Below are 20,931 nucleotides of genomic sequence, written 5' to 3'. Positions count from 1 at the left end.
CAAGTTTCTTTATTTCACCAAGCAAAGAAGATATAAAAACAAACAAACACATACAACAACATTAGAATACAATTACAAAATATCAGTTAAACAGTGTAAAAGGAATTGCTGTGGTAGGCAGCAGCCAGAAAGGAAATGTCCCTTATTTTCGGCTGACCTAAAAACATACGTTAAATTTCTGTTTACTTCCATTTGTTCATTTCTTTTTTCTTTTTTTTTCGTCAAGTGGGGGAGTGGACTTCTTTTCTTTTATTATTCATTTTCATTTCTCCTTTTCTTTTTATTTTTTTCCTTTTCTTTTCCGTTTCTTCTTGTGTGTCTTTTTTTGGTTTCTTCTTTTTTTTCTTTTTATGCCTCCGCCAACGAAGTGGCCGGAGGCATTATGTTTTCGGGTCGTCCGTCCGTCCGTACGTCCGTCCCGTTTTGTTTTTGTCGATATCTCAAGAACCGTGAGGTGGTTTTGCATCAAACTTGGTATGAGGGTATATCCTGGGGGGATGATACTTTGTTTGGATTTTAGGGTCACGGGGTCAAAGGTCAAAGGTCACAGGTTATTTTGTGAAAAAAGGTTGAAATTTCATGTTTTTCTCCATATCTCGCAAATGGTTCAAGGTATCTTCATGGAACTTAGTATATATGCATGTACCGATGGGCAGTGATTATCTAGGGAAGTTGGGGGTCATGGGTCAAACGTCAGGGGTCAAAGGTCAAGGTCAACTCCTCAAAATATTACTACTTGCCTTATATTTATGCAATGCCTGAAGGATTTTTTTTGAACTTGATGTATGCATGTATAACCCAATATATATTCTGTGGGAAGTTTCTTGCCAAAAGGTCAAAGGTCAAAAGGTCAAAGGTCAAGTGAAAGTGCTGAATTGCACTTCTTCCTCCATATCTCAAAAGTAACTCAAAGTATTATCATATCATATCATATCATATTTATGCATGTTCTACCTAACAGTGATTCTCTTTGGAACTGTGAGGTCAAAGGTCAAAGGCCAGGTTTAGATAATACTATTTTACCATTTGATACTGAAATTATACTTGTTCTCAATACCTTGAAAATTACTCAATGCATAAACTTATAAAAGGGTCAAAAGTCAAGTAAAAATCATCAGTTCCCCCAAATACCTGCACTCTGACATTTTAACCCTAACTAGGCCGGGGGGGGGGGGGGGGGGGGGCCTCCGAGGCCCCCCCTCGACGTTTCGCACGATGTATCGCTACCGCGAAAAGCTATCGCCGAGACATTTCGTGACTTTTTTCTTTCGAGTCTCCCGCATCTTTTGACACCAAATTTGCGATGCCCGGGTGCGCGGTTCCGAAGTTGTGCATAAATATGTACGTGCATGTCAGACCAAAAATTGCTCAAAAACGTGAATTCGTGTACAATTTCAATGCAAACTGTGCTTACAGGCAAATTTCATAAAAGTATGATTATTTTGGGGTTTTATTGATTAAAATCGATTAATAACAAATTTTCTTGTTCGTAACAATGTCGCAGACAAGTTTCATAGAAAAAACAATGAAAAACATAAAGTAAAAAAAACAGAGAAATACATAAGAAATTCAAAAAACATTAAAATACTTAAGAAATTTTTTCTGATGGCACAATTCTTTTCTCTTATATTTGCTTAGGACACTAAAAAGAATATTTACACAAAAGATGTGTCCATTTTGAGCTTTATTTAGTGATATATACCAAATTGTCTGATTTCATGCATCATTATGCATAAATTAGCATAATTTAGCATAAATGATAATTTTTATACCCCCGCCAAACGAAGTTTGAAGGGGGTATATAGGAATCAGCGGACGGTCGGGCGGGCGGTCGGGCGGTCGGTCGGGCGGTCGGTCGGGCGGGCAGTCGGTCGGGCGGTCGGTCCGTTGCAAATCTTGCGTCGCGAACTACTTCCTCAGTTTTCAACCGATTCCCATAAAACTTGGCACAGATGTGTGCCTTGGGTTGTAGATGTGCAAGACGTATTTTTTGACAGTACCCAAAAGTACGTTGCCATGGTAACGGCATATTATGGGCAAAAATGGGTACAAATCTTGCGTCGCGAACTCCTCCCACAGTTTTTGATCAATTTTTATGAAATTAGGTACAGATGTTCATCTGAATATGTTAATGTGCAAGACACATATTTCCGCAGTGGCAAAAAGTGCGTTGCCATGGTAACGGCATGTTATTGGTAAAATATAGGGCAAAATGCTTCATGGCAAAACTGCTTCATCAGTGTTCTTCCAATTCTCATGGAATTCATATTGAATGTTTGTCTTAGGATATAGGTCAGCATGACACATTTCTTGACAGTGACAAAAAGTATGTTGCCATGGTAACAGCTCACATATTATGAGCCAAAATGATGGAAAATTTTGTGTTGCAAACTGCTTCCTCAGTTTTTGCCCAATTTCCATGAAACTTGGTACAGATGTGTGCCTTTGGTTGTAGATGTGCAAGACGCATTTTTTGACAGTACCCGAAAGTACGTTGCCATGGTAACGGCATATTAATGGCAGAAGATCAAGGAAAGATCTTGCGGATTTAACTACTTCCTCAGTTTTTTGACCAAAGCTTATGAAATGTGGCACACACCTTGATCTTGGTGGGAAGATGTGGAAGACACATTTCTCGGACGTGTCGGAAGCTGCGTTGCCATGGTAACGGCATATAAATGGCAGAAGATCAAGGAAAGATCTTGCAGATTGAACTACTTCCTCTGTATTCGACTGAAGCTCATGAAATGTGGCACACACATTGGTCTTGGTGGGAAGATGTGCAAGACATATTTTTTGGACGTGTCGGAAGCTGCGTTGCCATGGTAATGGCATATTAATGGCGGAAGATCAAGGAAAGATCTTGTGGATTGAACTACTTCCTCAGTTTTTGACAAAAGCTTATGAAATGTGGCACACACAATAGTCTTGGTGGGAAGATGTGCAAGACATATTTTTCGGACGTGTCGGAAGCTGCATTGCCATGGTAACGGCATTTAAATGGCAGAAGATCAAGGAAAGATCATTCCTTGGGTAAGACGGGTCGTCACGGGGCGGGGGTATTAATCACCTTCAGTGATATTTTAAGAATTTAACTTCGTAGTACTTTAGATTACATCATAGGCAATGTGTGTGCCAATTTTCGTCACGATCGCGCGGTCAGCGGCTGATATCTGGAGGGGGGGCCTGGGAGGCCCCCCCCCCCTGGCTCTATGATCTACCTAAATAGCCCGGCCTAGTTAGGGTTAATCATTCATCCAATTGAACCTAGTTCTAGGAAAGTGAACATTCAGCACATTTGTGGCAAACCTGTCATTTTGATATTTTGCCAATTGTGTGAAACTGTCATCATACATTGTCAAGACATTGTACTATAGACCTATTAGGAGAACCATGCATTATGGTGGAGGCATACACCAGTCGCCGTAGCGACATTTCTAGTTTTAAGTTTCCTTTTCTCTTTTTCGTTTCTTTTTCTTTTTTTCTTTTGTTTGTTTTCGTTTCTTTTTTCTTTTCTTAGTCGTTTTTTTTTTTTTTTGCTTCCTTTTTCTTTTTTGGGGGGGATAGTGAGAGAGGGGAGTTTTGTTGTTGTTTTTTTTTCCTTTATTTTTTTCATTTCTTTTTCATTTTTTTGTTTCTCTTTCGTTTATTTCTTTTTTGTTTCAGTTCGTTTTCGTTTCTCTTTAACTTTATTTCAAGATTAAAAAAAAAAACAAGTGTTTTGAAATAAGATAAAAATTTATTAACATGAAATAGCAAACAACAAATATGTACAAGTATTCAGCATGTTGTCTCTTCCACAGGCAATCCAAAAATGACCAGGGTTGGGGGGGCCCCCTTTTTATATTGCGTGCCCAAGTCGGCACGACACCGTCTGAATTGCGGAAACTCGTCGTGCCAATGCGGGAAGTGCGTAAACTATGCGCAAATTATGCGTTAACTCGTTGTGCCAGTTCGTGTCAATGTGGACACTGATGGGCACGCATTCGTGAACTATTCGTGAACTCGTCGTGAACTATGCATGAACTAGTCGTGAACAGTGCGGGAGCCTCCCAGTTCGTGCCCCAATATGGCACGACTTGCCACGACAAAATCGTGGCCAAAAGTCGTGCAAGTGTCAGCCTAGCATTAGAAACCATCACTGGAAAGGCATATTCAAGATTTTAGACTGCAAGGGCCTCGCATTTTTTAATTTTAAAAGCCCATCTAACTAGGTGGTATGCTAAGTATGAATGAACAGCAAACCACCTGGCATGGCAGTGTGGCTGAATGCATAACTCAAACAGTAGCAAGGCCAAGCAAATGCTAACAATAACTTACGCCAAAGTGTTAGGGGTGGGCAAGTTCCTGAGAGACATGGAATTTCATTTTCTATTTCATATATTGTTGTTTATGTTGATGTTTTTAAAGCAGATCATTAAAATGACGCAGAAAAGCATGAGATTCACTTTGCATTGGTGTTGCAGTTATCCCGGCTATCAAAATAGCAATGAAACGCTCACCAAGGAAAATAATAAAACCTTTGAACCTGTGCATTGTCTATAGGACAGAGTCTGCTTTTACTTGCTGATTCCATTAAGTGACATCACAAATAACAGGCGTGTTCGGCAAGTTTCAGTAGGTTTTCGAAATAGAAAGGAGAATGGTATTTGCCTCCCTTTATGTTGCACAAATCTTTTCTGTGAGGTTGGGAATTGTAATAACTGGGGCTAGCCTAAACTCTATTTGCAATTTCATGAAATATTATTCATGTTGGATATCTTTGAATTGGCAGTTTAAGTTGTGCTTTGATGTTCCATGTACAATAGCGCAGCAGTCAACATTTTAGATTGCAAAAACAATTATATCAATTTTTTTATCTTACTTCCCATTTCTCTCTCTCTCTTTCTGTCTCTCATTCAACATGATCATGACTTCTGTAGAAAATTATCACAGATTCATGCATTCATTCACTCATTCATTCACTCATTCAATCATACAGCTGCAACATCAAAAATCAGTTGAAACACTTATTGCAATTGTGGTAATTTGTATGTCCAACTTTACTTCTTCTTCTTTTTGCAATGTATTGCTTTATTATGAAAAGCAGTTTTTCAATGCATTGCATTGCGTTATTATGAAAAGCAGCTGAAAATTAATGATATATCAATCAAGCATATTTGCCAGAACTTTAAGAAGTTTGTTGAGGGATTTGATCAAAATGTGCAATTCAAGAGTCTTCGGCAAATATAACCAAATTGCTTGTACTAAATGTTTCTTTTGATTACAGGTGCCACTGAGATACCTAATCAGTCAACTCTATGTGAACTTCCAGCTGCTATGGGATCCTGTTGGAGATATAATCAAGTGAGCAACAACCCCCTTACCAAACAAATTACAAAGTCATACAAATTCCTGATAGCTACCATGATCAGTTTCTGTTTTCTTCAACAAACTTCCTTTGAAATACCCTCCTTTGGTATCCTTTAAATATTCTATTCTATGTGTTGGCATGGAATATACTGTATAACTTCCATGTGTCCTTTGTGTCAAATTTAAAGACCTAATAAAATGGTTTAGACATTTTTTTCTCAATGATGTAATAATATTAAATGTTAAATTCTAAGTAATTCTATGGTTGTGCGGGGTTTTTTTACTGTTCTGAATTTTGTTCTATATTTGTTAATATAATGGATGCAATTTCCTCGGTTTTGGAAAACTTTCTATACTTTCGCCGCATGCGGCGCACTATCACTTCTAAATTGTGATGACGTCTAAGAACGGAGTCGTCGATATTGATTGTCCGACCAGCCTAGCCATAGCCAGCGAGCGCGAGCTGGCAAGGCTATGCTAGCGCAGCGCAGCGACAGCTGGCCGGCGGCTGGCTAGCGCTGGTGGGGGAGCGAGCTAGGGAGCATAGCAGGTGCTGCGCTGCACTATTGTCATTGGCTAAGCCTTTAGACAAAAGAATATTTAATGAATTGTATCAGATTAAATACATGTACTGCCAATAATACAGATTACAACTGTGGTACGCTTGGATATCCATTATTTTCGGCAAACTCGTGAAATAGGCCCCACCACTGCGTGTCTGTACTAATACTACGGCGACTCGCCTGTGAATTCAGCCCCACCGTGTGGCGTTCATCGGTAGGTAAGCACGGCGGCGGGGCTGCCTTCCACAGTCAATACTCGTGAATGCGGCGAAAATGACTTCCTAATATGGCCCTTGACTAATTAACGGCCAATTTAACCATAAATACAACCTTACCTAACCCTAAACCCTAGGAGGACCTACCCTTGCTTGCTTTAAACGCACGGGTAGGCGGTGCACGCGAACTGCGGTGGGGCCTAGATTTCACGATAGCCCCACCACCACTGCGTGTCTGTACTAATATTACGGCGACTCGCCTGCTTTATAGGCCTAGACCTACTCGTGAATTCAGCCCCACCGTGGCGTTCATCGGTAGATAAGCACGGTGTTGGGGCTTCCTTCCACAGTATGATTTGTAGCATAAAACAAAAACTACTCGACCAAAATTAACGATCATTCTTGGTATCGTTTTTCTTAGAAAATGGCGCATCTAAATAACTGATAACAAATATTGCAGAAACTGACCATGGGAAACTGGTCAGGCTTTTTTTTTTTTTTTTGAGCCACGACCCACCCTGTAAGTTAGTGTAACATATCCCCCTAGAGTGTAGCCTCTGTACTACTACCAAACATTCTGCTATTACTACTTGCTAGTCTACTAGACCTAGTGGTAATAGTACTACTACTAGTAGTAGTACTAGTAGACTACTACTTCTAGTAGACTACAATACTAGAAGACTGCTACTAGATCTACTACTAGACTACTACTAGTACTTAGTAGTTTAACTTGTTAGCGCCGGCCGACGGGCCAGGCCACGGCCGGGACGCTCCCGCTTGCTGCGGCCGGAGTAGCTGATCACTTTGTGAGCGAGCTGAGTCTGTTCTTCTACTACTTACTAGACAAACATTTGCAACTTACAATGTCAATCATGTAGAATACAGTATATCCTTTCTAACGTTAAACTATATGGGGGCATACCAGACATACCACTCTGTATTTCCCAGGCGATCGTTTCCGTGAGGTCTATTCTCGGACTTGTTGCCATGTTCATACGCTCTTGCACTGGCAGCGGGGGAGATGCAGCTGGTTCATATCGGTAAGGTGCAGCCCCACGATAACGTTCTGGTTCATCGGCTGCCTCTCCCTCCCCATCTTCCCCTTCAACTTCATGTGCCTCCTCTTCTTCTCCGCGATATCGTCAGAGCTGCAGTCTTCATCATCATCATCATCATCATCATCAATGTCGAAGTTTACCCATATAGGGGAAGACATTATGCTCGAGGTACCAGGTATTTGTGCAAGCTAACTTAGTGATAATGTACGTGGTACGAATGCGTACATGTCGACAGTCAGTGGGTCGACCGGGAGCGCACATCCCGCGCCCGGGCCTGGCCGGGCTAGCTAACGTGTACGCGCGTGTACCAAGCTAGTAATCTAAGTGCTTGTGCTGAGTGGCGTCTGCTAACTGAGCACAACTCCGTGCTCATACGTCATCAATCGGTTCAGGGGTGTTGGTCACGTGACTATCTTTTTCGCAAAAGCTGCAACGAGGTCCTCCAAAAATGTGATATTTGAGGGAGTTTCTAGAAGCGATAAAAACCGGAACGACACTGACAACATATTTACATTGATAATCATGACATATATTTCACATTTCTTTTGCATATTAAAACATTTTGCAAGCATTTTATTAGGTCTTTAAGATCATCCATCATACTGGTTTGATGATCAGAAATGTGCCTTCAGCTTGTAGATGTATGTGTGTGTGTGTGTGTGTGTCAAAGTAAACCCGATATGGCAGTTTCTTATCGAGTATTATGATTTAGTTGAGTTTAAGGCTCTCGAATGGAAAGATATTTTCTTGGGCCTACGAGGCAGTTCAAATCGAATTAAATGTGTGAATGCTTTGATGATTTTGATGAAAGTTGTAATATTTCGGTCAAGAGAAGAAAATAAGTTACCCAAGAGGGAAAAGATAAAGAAAATTTTTTTGGATTTTATAGAGGAGGAAAAGAAAATTGCAGTAAAAGCAGGTAAGCTTGGGTTTCATTTGCAAAAATGGGAGGAGTTGAAGCTTGGGTTTCATTTGCAAAAATGGGAGGAGTTGAAACTTTCGTAGAGAAGGGTTTTTTTTTTTCATTGATTTATCCACACTGTTGGCAGGGATAGGTGTCCACATTGATGGTATGAATTACATATTTTAATATATTCTAATTAGGTTTTTTTCCTTTTTATACCCCCGCCAAACGAAGTTTGAAGGGGGTATATAGGAATCAGCGGACGGTAGGGCGGTCGGGCGGGCGGTCGGTCGGGCGGTCGGGCGGTCGGGCGGTCGGGCGGTCGGTCCGTTGCAAATCTTGCGTCGCGAACTACTTCCTCAGTTTTCAACCGATTCCCATAAAACTTGGCACAGATGTGTGCCTTTGGTTGTAGATGTGCAAGACGTATTTTTTGACAGTACCCAAAAGTACGTTGCCATGGTAACGGCATATTATAGGCAAAAATGGGTACAAATCTTGCGTCGCGAACTCCTCCCACAGTTTTTGATCAATTTTTATGAAATTAGGTACAGATGTTCATCTGAATATGTTAATGTGCAAGACACATATTTCCGCAGTGGCAAAAAGTGCGTTGCCATGGTAACGGCATGTTATTGGTAAAATATAGGGCAAAATGCTTCATGGCAAAACTGCTTCATCAGTGTTCTTCCAATTCTCATGGAATTCATATTGAATGTTTGTCTTAGGATATAGGTCAGCATGACACATTTCTTGACAGTGACAAAAAGTATGTTGCCATGGTAACAGCTCACATATTATGAGCCAAAATGATGGAAAATTTTGTGTTGCAAACTACTTCCTCAGTTTTTGCCCAATTTTCATGAAACTTGGTACAGATGTGTGCCTTTGGTTGTAGATGTGCAAGACGCATTTTTTGACAGTACCCGAAAGTACGTTGCCATGGTAACGGCATATTAATGGCAGAAGATCAAGGAAAGATCTTGCGGATTTAACTACTTCCTCAGTTTTTTGACCAAAGCTTATGAAATGTGGCACACACCTTGATCTTGGTGGGAAGATGTGGAAGACATATTTTTCGGACGTGTCGGAAGCTGCGTTGCCATGGTAACGGCATATAAATGGCAGAAGATCAAGGAAAGATCTTGCGGATTGAACTACTTCCTCTGTATTCGACTGAAGCTCATGAAATGTGGCACACACATTGGTCTTGGTGGGAAGATGTGCAAGACATATTTTTTGGACGTGTCGGAAGCTGCGTTGCCATGGTAACGGCATATTAATGGCGGAAGATCAAGGAAAGATCTTGTGGATTGAACTACTTCCTCAGTTTTTGACAAAAGCTTATGAAATGTGGCACACACAATAGTCTTGGTGGGAAGATGTGCAAGACATATTTTTCGGACGTGTCGGAAGCTGCGTTGCCATGGTAACGGCATTTAAATGGCAGAAGATCAAGGAAAGATCATTCCTTGGGTAAGACTGTCGTCACGGGGCGGGGGTATTAATCACCTTAAGTGATATTTTTCATCTTGCTTTCCTGACGTCATATATGCTGTATGGCAAGTTTTGGTTTCTGGCGTGTTAATGTTCAGGAATCGGTATTTACCAGCATTATGGTGGTCACATTTTTCTTTTCTTTCCCACGTCAGACGTTTGGTCAGTTTTTGGTTTTTACCGTGTAGGAAACAGGTAACCATGATACGACATGTACATGATGTATGTAGTGTGATTTGGTGTGTGAGTGTTTGTGTTTGTGAGTATGCGCGTGTGGGTATGTTTGTTGTGGTTGTTGTTTTGTGTTTGTATAGGTGTGTGCTGAGGGTAAGTTTCCTGGGGGAGGTATGTTTATGTAAATGAGTGGGGATGGTCGGGATTAGGTAGATGTAGTTAGGTAGTAGTAGAGTACTGGTGTGCAAGTTGAGGGGGTTAAGCAGGAATTCGGCTTGTTTTGTTTTGATAATATGCACTTACAGTATGGTTATTTTGTATGGGGGAGGGGGGGGTAGGTTGATGGGTTAAAAAAATTGATGAGTTTTGTTTGATCAATTTAAGCATGATTTTTTTTTTCAGTTTATGGCAAGTTTGGAGAAATGCTGTATTCTCAAGGGAACTTAATGAAGCAGATATTGATTATTTTGATCGAGTTGATCAAGATGGTTTTTTTTTCCTTTAAGAGTTATGCGTAATTTGATATAAGTTTTGTACAATGTATATAACATGTGGTCTGCAAAAAAAGAGTATGTTAAAAAAAAGGTGATTTAGCAGCGCAATTTTTTTTTGAGTGATAAGGCAGATATAGATTGTCTTGATTACAATAATCAAGATAGATTTTTTTTCTGAGAGTTATGCAGAATTTCATTTCATTTCTATTATACATGTATAAATATAGTATGATTTGGAAAAAAAAAAAAAAACAACAAAATATATTGTACTGTATGTTGGAAAAAATGATTTAGCAGCGCAAGAGAGAATAATACAGCTGCTTATTGTATCCCCCAAACAGAGTTCGGAGGATACTATGGATTATTTTTGTTCATATTAATTTCGTTGTCAACATGGACCTGATATTGAATGAAATTCAAATAAAGAATATCATAAAACAAAAAAGTGTGTGTGTATGTGGAAGTGTATCATATATTCATACATTAGCTTCATGCTTACAAGACAGAGGGGTGGTTTCTTTCTAAACATGTACATTATCGTGCAGCTCTGTTGAACAGATGCTAGTCATTAGAAGAATCTACTTCATGCTCAGACTCCCAGCGAAGGTTTGTGAAGTGGGAACTATGGAGAGAGGGGATGCAGATCAGATAGTTGGAGCCATTTTAACCCATTGAGGACAAGTCACGAGTATACTCTGGCAAGTGTCTATGGGAAATGCATGTTGTAGCAAAATCAGCCTGTCAATGGGTTAAAGTTGATTGGTTTTATGAGCTACCATTTAAATTGCTGTGGAGTCAAATATTTTCAAGCCACTACTCAAGCACACAACAGGCCTGAACTTACCAGTAACCCTGATATTCCTACTTAATATTCTGTCTTTGTCCATTTATGGTTTGATTGTCTACAGAACTCATGCTTATGAGATGGACAAGAAGCTATTTTGGGACGTTTACTCTCAGGCCCTGCACAGTGCTGCATCTCACACCGAACAAAACCTCTTCTACATCCGGTCCACTCAGATGCACCAAACACAGCACATAGATGCATCAATCAACTCTGACACCACAGAGGTGTCCAGTCTTCCTGGGCTGTTTTCTCATTGCCAAGGTGATGCCAGTAGCAGCATGGATCGTCCAGACCATGGAAATTTCCGTAGGCTTCTCTGGAAGACAATGGAGAACTTCCCAAACCGGGCTGAGGGGCGCTCAAGAGAGCTCTCTCCCCTTCTCCTTAGATTCATGAAGTAAGATTTGAGCAAGTTTGATTCCTTTATTAGATGATTCTGTGGAATATGCGACTTGATTATGAAGTAGTGTCATATGGTTAAAAGCACCTTTTTATGATATGTGATTCTACCTCGAGACTGTTGATATATCAGTCTGCTGATGAATGATATTTTATCAAATAACCTGTGGAAGAAGAATGTATTTACAGTAAACGTTTGCCAAAGGTATCTGAGAATGAATACATGAAGCAAACATGATTGTCCAATGAATGATGAGTAAGTACAGAAGATGGAGTACAGGAAAGATCAGAGAAGGAAACATGAAAATTGAAAGGGACTTTTGTGGAAAAGATGTGTAGAATTATTTCTCAGCTCTATGTCTTGTATGATCATATGGGGACTTGAAACGGTTTTAACTCTCATGAGATCTGTTTCACTTCTCCATTTACCTCATGTCCTGTTTTCTTGTTCTGCAGGAAGGAGTTCTATGTGACGGATGTAAGCAATGCTCCTACTCAGAATCTTTGTCAGGTCAAAGGTCAGCCAAAGGACCACGTGACTGAGAGTAGTGAAGAGGAAAATGGGGGTGTGAAAGGGAAGAGGAAGCGACCCATGAACAAGTGAGCAAATTTACTGATACAGGATATGAGAAAGCATATATGTAAGAGCTAGTTGGTAATCATAGGTGTTCAAGTTAACGATTAGTTAATGAGTAATTAAGTGTTGATAATTTGCTAAATGCAGTTATGTGATTATAAAATCAATCTTCCCTCTCAGAGTCATTTAAAACTCAAAGCTAGGAAACAAATTCTCACGCTGATACAAAAAAACAAACAAGCAAACAAACCACCAACTACCCAGCAAACTTTTTATAAAGTAAACATAATGGTAAGATGCTATTAATTTCACTCATTTCAATATTTGTTACTAGGTATTATTTTGTAGTAGGTTACCTTGGGGCACAACTTGTCTGCATGCATTGTAATATCCTGTGTTGTATCAATTATAACGAGGCACTCTCTAGCTAGCTAAAGGCATTAATGTGCTCTGTGTTCAACCCAGTGTCTCTGTATATCCCTGTCACATTCTACAAAAAAAAAGAAAAAAAAGAGTGAGAATATCTGTCTATCCTGGTACAGATTATGTTGGCAGGAACATCACAGAATCTATTCATCCTGCACCATATCTTACACTTATTTTATCTACGTGTATTTCTGTCGGATTAAGACAGTTAGGAGCACTGATGTTTCTGTACAAATATTTCAAAGCTCTGTGTATGGAGATTTGGTACTAACAGGGATGTGTTACAGAGATGGAGTGGCAACTCTTCGTAATTCATGCAAACACATGTTTGGGTTCAAAGCGTTGACAATGGAATGTCTAACATTCCACTACACTTCGGCACCGCTCTAGTTGCAAGACGAAGTTTGGAGACGAAGGACGCATTTCACCTTTCGTTGAATTACGAGCTTTATTTCACAGTAAGATTTTGAATGAAATGCTCTAATCGATTTAGAACAGTTTAGGAAAGAATTCAATATTATAAACATGTATTTCTAGTTTCTTTGTAAGGCGCAAATCGAAATGAAATGAAAATTAGGCCATCTTAAAAACCTAATATTTTTCTATGATGCGCACATTTGTGCATGTTAGTTTTCTATCTTTTAATCTGGGATATTTTGATCTTTCAAATAAAGTACTCTGCTAAAGCGTGTTCCAGGGTGTTTTTAAACTATTTGCTGTTAGAATTGTCAGGTTTACACTGCATTTTGATTCGCTGCTTCAATTCAAGGTACACAAATTCATTGTTGCCATCACATTGAAAGAGAGAGCAAATTGCAGTAGGGGCAAGTCTTTCCTGATGTGAGAGCGCTAGTCCCCATTATTGATGCTCTCTTTTGTCAAAGCACATGGGTAACACCTGTAGTTGAGCGCATAACTTCTCGACGGTGCCGCGCATGACTTCAAAGGAGAGCAGGAGTTTTCTCTCCTTTCTAACACCTCCCTGGTACTAACTGGCATGGTATATACTCTCAGGTTGCATTATGGGAAATATGCACAAATTGCAGGATTGTAACAGAGTTATAGCTAGGACCATGCTTCCCATTGTTCAAGGCATCAGTGGTAAGATGAACTTTGGAATGAAAAGAGATTATATGTCTATCAACACAGATAGAATTGTATGTCAGCCACCAACATGCATGTAGTATACAATGATACTGAGTGTTATCAGGTCAAAGCTGTATATTGCCTCAATAGGATATTTCCAGCAGTTTCTGTTCATAAAATGATTCTTGCTTCATTGGATTGACCTTGTTATGTTTTGCTCCAGTTTTGATTATCACTGATATTTGTCAATCAAAAAACCTTTGTGAGGACAGTTTTTTCCACAGTCTATGACCAATTAATGCATTTGTTTGACCACAGGGCATTGGTAGCTCAACTCAACCTCTTCAGCAAGTTCAAAGACCCAAAGTCTCTGTACCTAGAACCTGAGCTCAGGCAGCTCTACTTGAATGTAAGTTGTAATTGTGGCCCAGTACGTGTAGCTTTGGAAACTATTATGGAACACAATTTAGTGTGATTAATCATGGCACAATCCTGTCATTTCTCAGTATCAGAGCACCTTCTTCAAAACATCCATCAATGACAAAAGAATTCAAGTACCCTTTCTGTAACATTTAATGATAATAAATATGACTTTTAGAAAACCTTTCTGTTGATATTATTAAAGTGCATACTGGGTTTATGGAGCACAGTTTCCTGATGCTGCCTTTAATAGATATTCCGTGGATTTGCTTTCCTACTGTAGATGCTTGTCAATTGTGTAGATACTACATGACAAGGGAATGTTTTTAATGAGAATATTGGAAACTGCCTTCAGGGTTTCATGATGAGCTTGGGCATTTTCTGTTATTTCTTTTGAATATACCTGTAATGTATACACACATTCTGAAATTTTTCCTTTCAGTTAAACTGTTACAATTGTTATTTCTTTTGAATTTACCTGTAATGTATGCACACATTCTGAAATTTTTCCTTTAAGTTAAACCATTACAATTGTTATTACTAGTGTAAACTACCCCCCCCCCCAAAAAAAAAAAATAAAACTAAATGATAGAAACTTGAAAAACAAATCACATATCTACTTCTTTTTATGGAACTTGTTTTAGTTGTTAGCCAGTCGCAACCCTGATGTTCAAAAGGCTGCCCTTGCCTGTCTCTACACCTACAACTACAAGTATTTGAGTCCGTACAGAGAGAATCTGGACCAGCTGATGGATGATAAGTTATTTAGAGATGCCTTGGTCCACTTTGGGATTGACACGACATCTGGCATTGTGAAACCTGTAGACAGAGAGGGCCTGTTACCTGTGCTCCTAAGGTGAGGATCAGACAGTGTGTCACGTGAAATACATATATGCGACCCTGCACCACAAAACAAACAAAAAGTCACCAGATATGAAGTTTTAGTTAAGACCATATTCTGAAAGAGCGGACTTTAAGCTTTAAAATGATGTATAACTCAAATCAAATGGACTCTCCTAACCTATCTAAATATTGGAAAGAAAGCACAAACTCAGGAAAAGTGTGAACTGAGAACAGAGGCTCTGAAGTACAGTGTCTATTCAAGCGCTTAATCTTTACCAAACCTTGCTGGCTGTGCGATGAATGGGACAAAAAACAGGAAATAAACCACCAGAGTAACAACAATGAAGGGATTATCAGATTAAACTGAAATTAAGCATGCCTCATTAACACATTCTGTCCATAATTAATGCCAACTTTCAAAGCAGTAGCACTATCCTTTCAAAAGTTATTAGAGTTGAAAGTGAAGAATGTGTACAAGGTTTTTCAGAAATGAAAAAGGGATTCTAAAGACACACCTAATCACACTATTCTACCAAAAATGTTCAAGATAAACTGCTAAAAAAACATCCTTTCCCGCCCGTTTTGTGATACCAACGTTTAGCATAATGTAAAAGAAGACCTGCTCTTTCAGATAATATGAAAGAGTCAAGATCAGCTAGGTCGACCCATTTCACTTATTTTCAGTCCTCACGCAAAATCAGTGTGTGCGACTTTATGTTCGTTTTGTGGTGCACGGTCACATATTATACTGCCAGAATATCAATTTTGAGCTCTTGGTTTCTTTGCTAATTTTGCCTCTTTGTGATTAAATCTGCAGTAAGATGTTTTCCAGTTGACTGCACATGATAATCTTGTCCTTCTAGTTTGTTTGACTTGATGTAATTTTGTTCTATTTGTCATTTGTCATGATTGTTGGGTGGTTTTTTTTAGTGATATTAGGTGTCTTTGTTTTGTTTGTTTTGTTTTGTTTTCCCCTGGTGGCGTATGGTAGCCCCCAGTAGTATAACAGGAATCTCAGGCACTAACAATGTTACTGTTGTGGCACCACCAAGAGGAATATCAAAGATCACATTGCTACCTAATTTGATTCATTGCTTCTTTTGTTTTGTAATGTTTGTTTTTTTCTTTGTATCTTTCCGTACTTCTGCTAATGATAGTAAAAAATTATTGTCAGTTAATGCTATTTATGTGACGGTAGAGGTGATGCTTGTTACATTTCACAAAGTGTTGACTGCTACTCAGAGGTTTGTGTTTCAGTCATCACATTGTCACCCTTCTATCATATCTCAAGTTCCAAGTAGATTTAAATATGATTCAACAAAATCAAACGGTTTCTTGCTGACATCAAACTCCTGTACCCCAGAATCCTCTACGGGAAGATGTTGAGTAAGACGGGGCCAGGAACCCAAGGCAAGAGTGGCATTGCAACGAGGCGGTCCGTCATCTTGAGATTCATTGCTGGCTCCAGTGCAGCTGAGATGAAGGTCTTCATCGATCTGGTGTTGGAGCCATGCCAGCACCTCATCCAAGGTGACTGTCCAAGGATGACCTACAGAGGGCAGGGTATTTGTAGGGTGTGGTTGTTCCTTTCTCACACACCACTTCCTGTCAATATCTTGTATGCTGTGCAGGGGTAGGGACTGATGTTATTTACCCCAGCCCCATTCCTGCTTAGGATTAAATATTGTGTATCGTGTAGAGAACAGTGTGATGTAGATATTTGACTGTCACAAGTTCTGTGTTCATAAAGGAGAGTTTACAAAAATTCTGTGTAGTTGACAACAGATACTTAGTTTGTGTTTTCAGAATATTTGTATTGTAATTAACTAGTATGAAATATGTCTGTCAATATGAAAATGAATTTCAGGGACTTTTTGCCCTGCAGGTCTTATTAGTGATTTATCGTATTTTACTATTACCATGGTATTCATTGTGTGAATTGACAGCAGTGTGGAGAGTAAGAGCATAGACAGCAGTTAAATCCTCCTCAGACTTGCATTTGTGCTTGAAGATTTTCTCCCCAAGCATTTATCTCTAACTTTATTCCATCTTTTTATTTCAGACAACTTGAGTGAAATGCTGAGACTCTGGACAAGTGAAGATCCAGCTGCCATTGTTCCACTTCGCAAGCAGCTCAGGTAGAGCAGAAATTAAAGAGAGCTTGACCCTGGCTTTGAAATTTTGTGTAAATTGCTCAGTGGTTCATTGATAAATCTTCTAATTGTTGATATATTCCAAAGTGACACCATGCATAAGTCAGTGAATAGCACTATAAGTAATATTTTGGTGTCCTATTATGTTCATGAATCTTAAGTCCTGCAATGCACCATTGCCATTGGTAACTATGCAGTAACTTCCTCTTTCTACCCCACAATGACCTTGCTGTTGGTTCTCCTTTTTGAGGGTATTGAAAATGCTGCAAGGGTGATGATAACAGGCATGATATCTGTAGATTTAAATCTGATTTCAGATTTTTTTTCTCAAATCTATACACATTTTGCTTTTTCTATGTATCAAAATCACCTAAAAATTTTGATTTCTGATATTTTCAACAAACCTCAATATCATCCCTGTAATGAATTCATTATCAACGTTCACCCAATGATGAAATATATAGGAAATATATCTATTTTTCTGTTCAGTACCCTTGATACCATCGGAGTCATCTTCTCTAAACTGGGTCACCTAATTGACCCCTACCTATCACTTCTCCTGGGCATCATTACGTGTGCAGTTGCCAGCTACAACACACTCCTCTTGCAGCGTAATGAGGTAAGTATTGTGAAATGGATTAAGTTCATTTGATTTGACAGAAGTGATGGTTTGTGTCTGTCAAAGGATCAGCTGAGTCTGAATATGAACACAAAATGGCCATGAGGCACTACAGAAAAATTTGATTGCAAAGCAGGTAAAAGGGGCTGTACAGTATTGGTTGAGATGGGGATTCATGTTTTTTACATTCCTAAGTGAGATAATGAGAAACCTCTTATGAAATATGAAAGAGCATGTAATTTTAAGAAGGATTCAATGTTTATTTGATGAAAATTGGTTTTTAGATGGCTGAGATATCCAAAAAAGTGATAATAATAAAAGACTACAGGCCACGCCTTTTATTAGGATCTCTTTGTTTCACCTTGGTTTTGAATATCTCAGCCATTTCAAAACCGATTTCCATCAAATAAACTTTTGATACCCCTTAGAATTGCATGCTCTTTGACATCTCATAGAGTAGTTTCTGAATATCTTGCAAAACATTAAAAGCTAAATCCTCACCTTGACCACAACTGTACACACCCTTTAAAGGCCATTTTTAAATATTGTAAAGTAAGTTCATCAATAGAGCAAAATAAATCCTTTGCTATGATACTTCACTTGTTACATAACAAGGAATATTCTTGAAGTTATTAAAGATATCCTATATTTTCTTATTGTTTTCTTTGTTTTCAGCAGCTTTAATTGCAGATATCTCAAATCAACACAGATGGAGTTAATTCATTTTGCGATCGAACTCTTCAAATATTTTCAAGCTCAATTTCAATTAATAATAATCAGCGTAATCAGTGAGTGGAAGAAACTATTCAATATATACCTATTAACCTTTTAAATAAAATATATGAAATGATGCAAACATTGTAATCTTGAACTGCACATTGGTAGATACCAAAGGGGAGAAGTATCAAGATTTATGTAACTTAAAAAACTTTACAAAAAGACCCAGACCCGGCAGCATGGGGATATCATGGAGAATTACAACTGGAGTCAGCTGTTACTGATGAGCATACGCTTTGATGCACATATTCGCTGATGGGCACTATCTGGGGGACTTAGAAGGAACCATGGTGGGCAGTGAATGAAGAGCGATTCAGTTGGACCACCCATATTCCCACTCTAGCTACTTAGTCTCTAAAGTTATTTTCCCTCCACATCCAATTCCATCATTTTACCACCACAGCTGGTACCATTCTGCATCACACAACTGAAGAATCTTCGTCAGACAGGAATCTGCCGTCTGATTGAGTTCTTTGAACGGTTTGAAGAGTATCCCTTCACCGCCCTTGAAGTGGAGACCATTTTTGAAGCAGTGGTCTTTCCTCAGGTTGGGAAGCTGAGTAGTGACAGCTCCACTGGCCCCACCCCTGTCTTGAGACTTGCTCACTGCTGGAGTCAGTATGTTAGGTAGGGCAGCTAGTTCTTTTGTCATCCATTTTCTATGATAACTGGAGAATTCATACATTAAATTTATTCATCGATTTAATTTACAGTGCACTCTTAAGTACTAATACCAGCATTTGCTCCTATTCTTTAATTGGGATAATATCACACTGAAGTATTTTGCATTTTTCTTATCTAATGAAGTAGTGAGTATAGAGCATTATGATCCTTTTCTGTAGCCCCAATGAGAGTGCAAGAAATTCTTTGTTGATGTTTAATCTTTGTCCTTTTGCTAGAATGTCCAACCACAAAAATGAATAGTTTTATGTTTTTAGTAAAGAACTTTGCCAGTAGATGTAATGTGAAATGCATGCCTCATTGCTTACATGCTACTTCATTTCTAGGTACCATCCCCTCCTCGTCAAGCCACACCCAGATGACAGAAATCTGACACTCCTAGATCAGGCAATGGTGCTCCTGACCATGCCCAAGGTTGGGAGCGCAGTGGTTGCTATGGTGATGGAGATTGTTGAAAACCTCCTGACACAAGAGGAAGAAGAGGAGGGAGAAATGGATGGAGAGAGGGATGGGTGTGATTTCATTCCAGGGGTGTCTTTAGACTCTGTCGAAGAGGGCCCCTATGGGGGTAAGTGTTTCAAAGACATTGACGTAATTTCAGGAGAAAGGATGGTATTATGGATGACACCATCATTGATCCTTTGTGAATTTTTGTATACATGACATAAAACCTAATAACATTATCATGAGAACTGATCACTACTATTATGTGTCAAGCTATGATTTTTTTTTTTTGTTAGTATGTGTGCAGTTTGGCAAGAGAAAATAAGAGATATTGACACAGGAAATGCGGCATGCATATTCTTTGGAGGAAATGTGATGTAGACAGAGCATATAAGCTTGTTTCTACACAATAAATATTTATATTAAAGGCAATAGTGTCAGCATTTCTGAAAGTTGAAAATGGTTTGGAAACGGAAACAAAAATACCTCAATTGTCCTTCATTTCATCAGTGAATCACAAAATTGAATGCATTTGTACAATTACAGGCTGATGTATGTACTGTACATTTGCAATCCCTAGAATTGCAGCATGTCTGGTTATATATAACCAGATGTAAGTTGTCAGTAAGGCAAGAGCCATTATCTATTATAAGCTCCCATGGTGTCATCAGCATGACTGCTGCTGTGAATGCTGGTAGAGTCACATAAATCACATGGGAAGACGTTGCTCACATGTTGCTTTCCATACAGCAAAGCTCAACATAGGAACTCGCATGCTGCTGCCGTATGTCCCTGTGATTTTGAGCCACTTGAAATCAGCCATACAGATCAAGCAGGTTCCAACACTGAAGGCTGCACCTGTTCTTCCGGTCAAAGAACTTGGTATCCTCTACAAGTGAGTAATTCCTCCAATAACTTTGTACATCCCTTCCATTCCTCTCTCTTTGTATCTATCTATCTATCTGTGTGTGTCTCTCTCTCTCCCTCTCTGTCTGTCCGTCTGTGTGTCTATCTATCTATGTAGTTATCTATCTAGCTGCCTATCTATCTATCTATCCAGCTTTGTGCAGTATTTTTGTATATCAGTTCAATCTTTATTTTATTCCTTCTCTTATTTCTTGTTCATCCTTATCATGTCAGAATTCATTCCCAGGAAGGCCAAGCTAATAGATGAATGAAACAGTAAATGTTTACTTATGTGGAATTTGCAGTGCATTCCATATCTCCTGTTTTCTTAGCATTTTAACTGCTCCTGATATTTTGAGGTTGAATGATATTGTTAATCCTAGCATTTGTTTAAAATATATAAATTGCAAGATAGGATGTTATTTTACTTGATAAACATTTTAATTGTGTAGTCCATTAAGAAGATAAATGAACCATTGCGTGAAGAATTAAAAAA

General features: G+C 39.0%; 1 protein-coding gene across 1 annotated transcript in view; it reads left to right on the top strand.

Moving 5' to 3' along the window:
• Positions 1-20,931, top strand: part of LOC139719421 (small subunit processome component 20 homolog) — a 111,844-nt gene that overhangs the window by 78,273 nt on the left and 12,640 nt on the right. The window contains exons 19-29 of the mRNA XM_071630837.1: positions 5,270-5,346; positions 11,166-11,501; positions 11,960-12,103; positions 13,911-14,001; positions 14,657-14,868; positions 16,219-16,385; positions 16,918-16,993; positions 17,498-17,627; positions 18,808-19,031; positions 19,412-19,653; positions 20,280-20,424. Coding sequence (XP_071486938.1) covers positions 5,270-5,346; positions 11,166-11,501; positions 11,960-12,103; positions 13,911-14,001; positions 14,657-14,868; positions 16,219-16,385; positions 16,918-16,993; positions 17,498-17,627; positions 18,808-19,031; positions 19,412-19,653; positions 20,280-20,424 — 1,844 coding nt within the window. The remainder of the gene's footprint in view (positions 1-5,269; positions 5,347-11,165; positions 11,502-11,959; positions 12,104-13,910; positions 14,002-14,656; positions 14,869-16,218; positions 16,386-16,917; positions 16,994-17,497; positions 17,628-18,807; positions 19,032-19,411; positions 19,654-20,279; positions 20,425-20,931) is intronic.

Source organism: Diadema antillarum, unplaced genomic scaffold (genome assembly GCF_040938485.1).
Source record: "Diadema antillarum isolate AM-2024a unplaced genomic scaffold, OU_Dant_1.0 scf00000110, whole genome shotgun sequence".
NCBI lineage: Eukaryota > Metazoa > Echinodermata > Echinoidea > Diadematoida > Diadematidae > Diadema > Diadema antillarum.
This window is presented reverse-complemented; position numbering and strand designations above follow the sequence as displayed.